Below are 683 nucleotides of genomic sequence, written 5' to 3' on the forward strand. Positions count from 1 at the left end.
GTTTCTCGGCAGATTTTACTCCTCAAAACGGGCTCGTTCGAGCTGGCAATCGTACGCATGTCTCGACTGATGGATCTCTCAACCAACTCCGTGCTGTACGGCGACATCATGCTGCCACAGGAAGCCTTCTACACGTCCGACTCGTTCGAGATGAAGCTGGTGGCGTGTATATTTGAGACGGCAAAAAGTATTACGGAACTGAAGCTTACGGAAACGGAACTGGCGCTCTACCAGAGCTTGGTGCTGCTGTGGCCAGGTAACTCTCACTCTGACGCGCGAATATCTTACCTTCGGCACTAACCTAACTCTTCTAATCGCTTCTGTTGCAGAACGGAACGGCGTCCGAGGCAACACGGAAATTCAGCGATTGTTCAACATGAGCATGTCGGCAATCCGGCAGGAGATTGAAGCGAACCATGCGCCGCTCAAGGGTGACGTGACGGTGCTCGATACGCTGCTCAACAAAATCCCCACCTTCCGGTAAGCATCCCCCGGTCTGTCCCGTTCTCGAGACCCCGCCACTAAACGGAACCCTTCCCCACTTCTCCACAGTGAGCTGTCGATCATGCACATGGAAGCGTTACAGAAGTTCAAACAGGACCACCCGCAGTACGTTTTCCCGGCCTTGTACAAGGAACTGTTCTCGATCGACTCGCAGCAGGACCTGTTGACATAACAGGATG

General features: G+C 53.4%; 1 protein-coding gene across 2 annotated transcripts in view; it reads left to right on the top strand.

Moving 5' to 3' along the window:
• LOC128273940 (probable nuclear hormone receptor HR3) overlaps positions 1-676 on the top strand; it is a 61532-nt gene extending 60856 nt beyond the window's left edge. For both annotated transcript variants that reach the window (XM_053012015.1, XM_053012014.1), the window contains exons 7-9: positions 13-256; positions 330-480; positions 553-676. In XM_053012015.1, coding sequence (XP_052867975.1) covers positions 13-256; positions 330-480; positions 553-676 — 519 coding nt within the window. The remainder of the gene's footprint in view (positions 1-12; positions 257-329; positions 481-552) is intronic.
• Positions 677-683: the final 7 nt, after the last annotated feature.

Source organism: Anopheles cruzii, chromosome 3, assembly GCF_943734635.1.
Source record: "Anopheles cruzii chromosome 3, idAnoCruzAS_RS32_06, whole genome shotgun sequence".
NCBI lineage: Eukaryota > Metazoa > Arthropoda > Insecta > Diptera > Culicidae > Anopheles > Anopheles cruzii.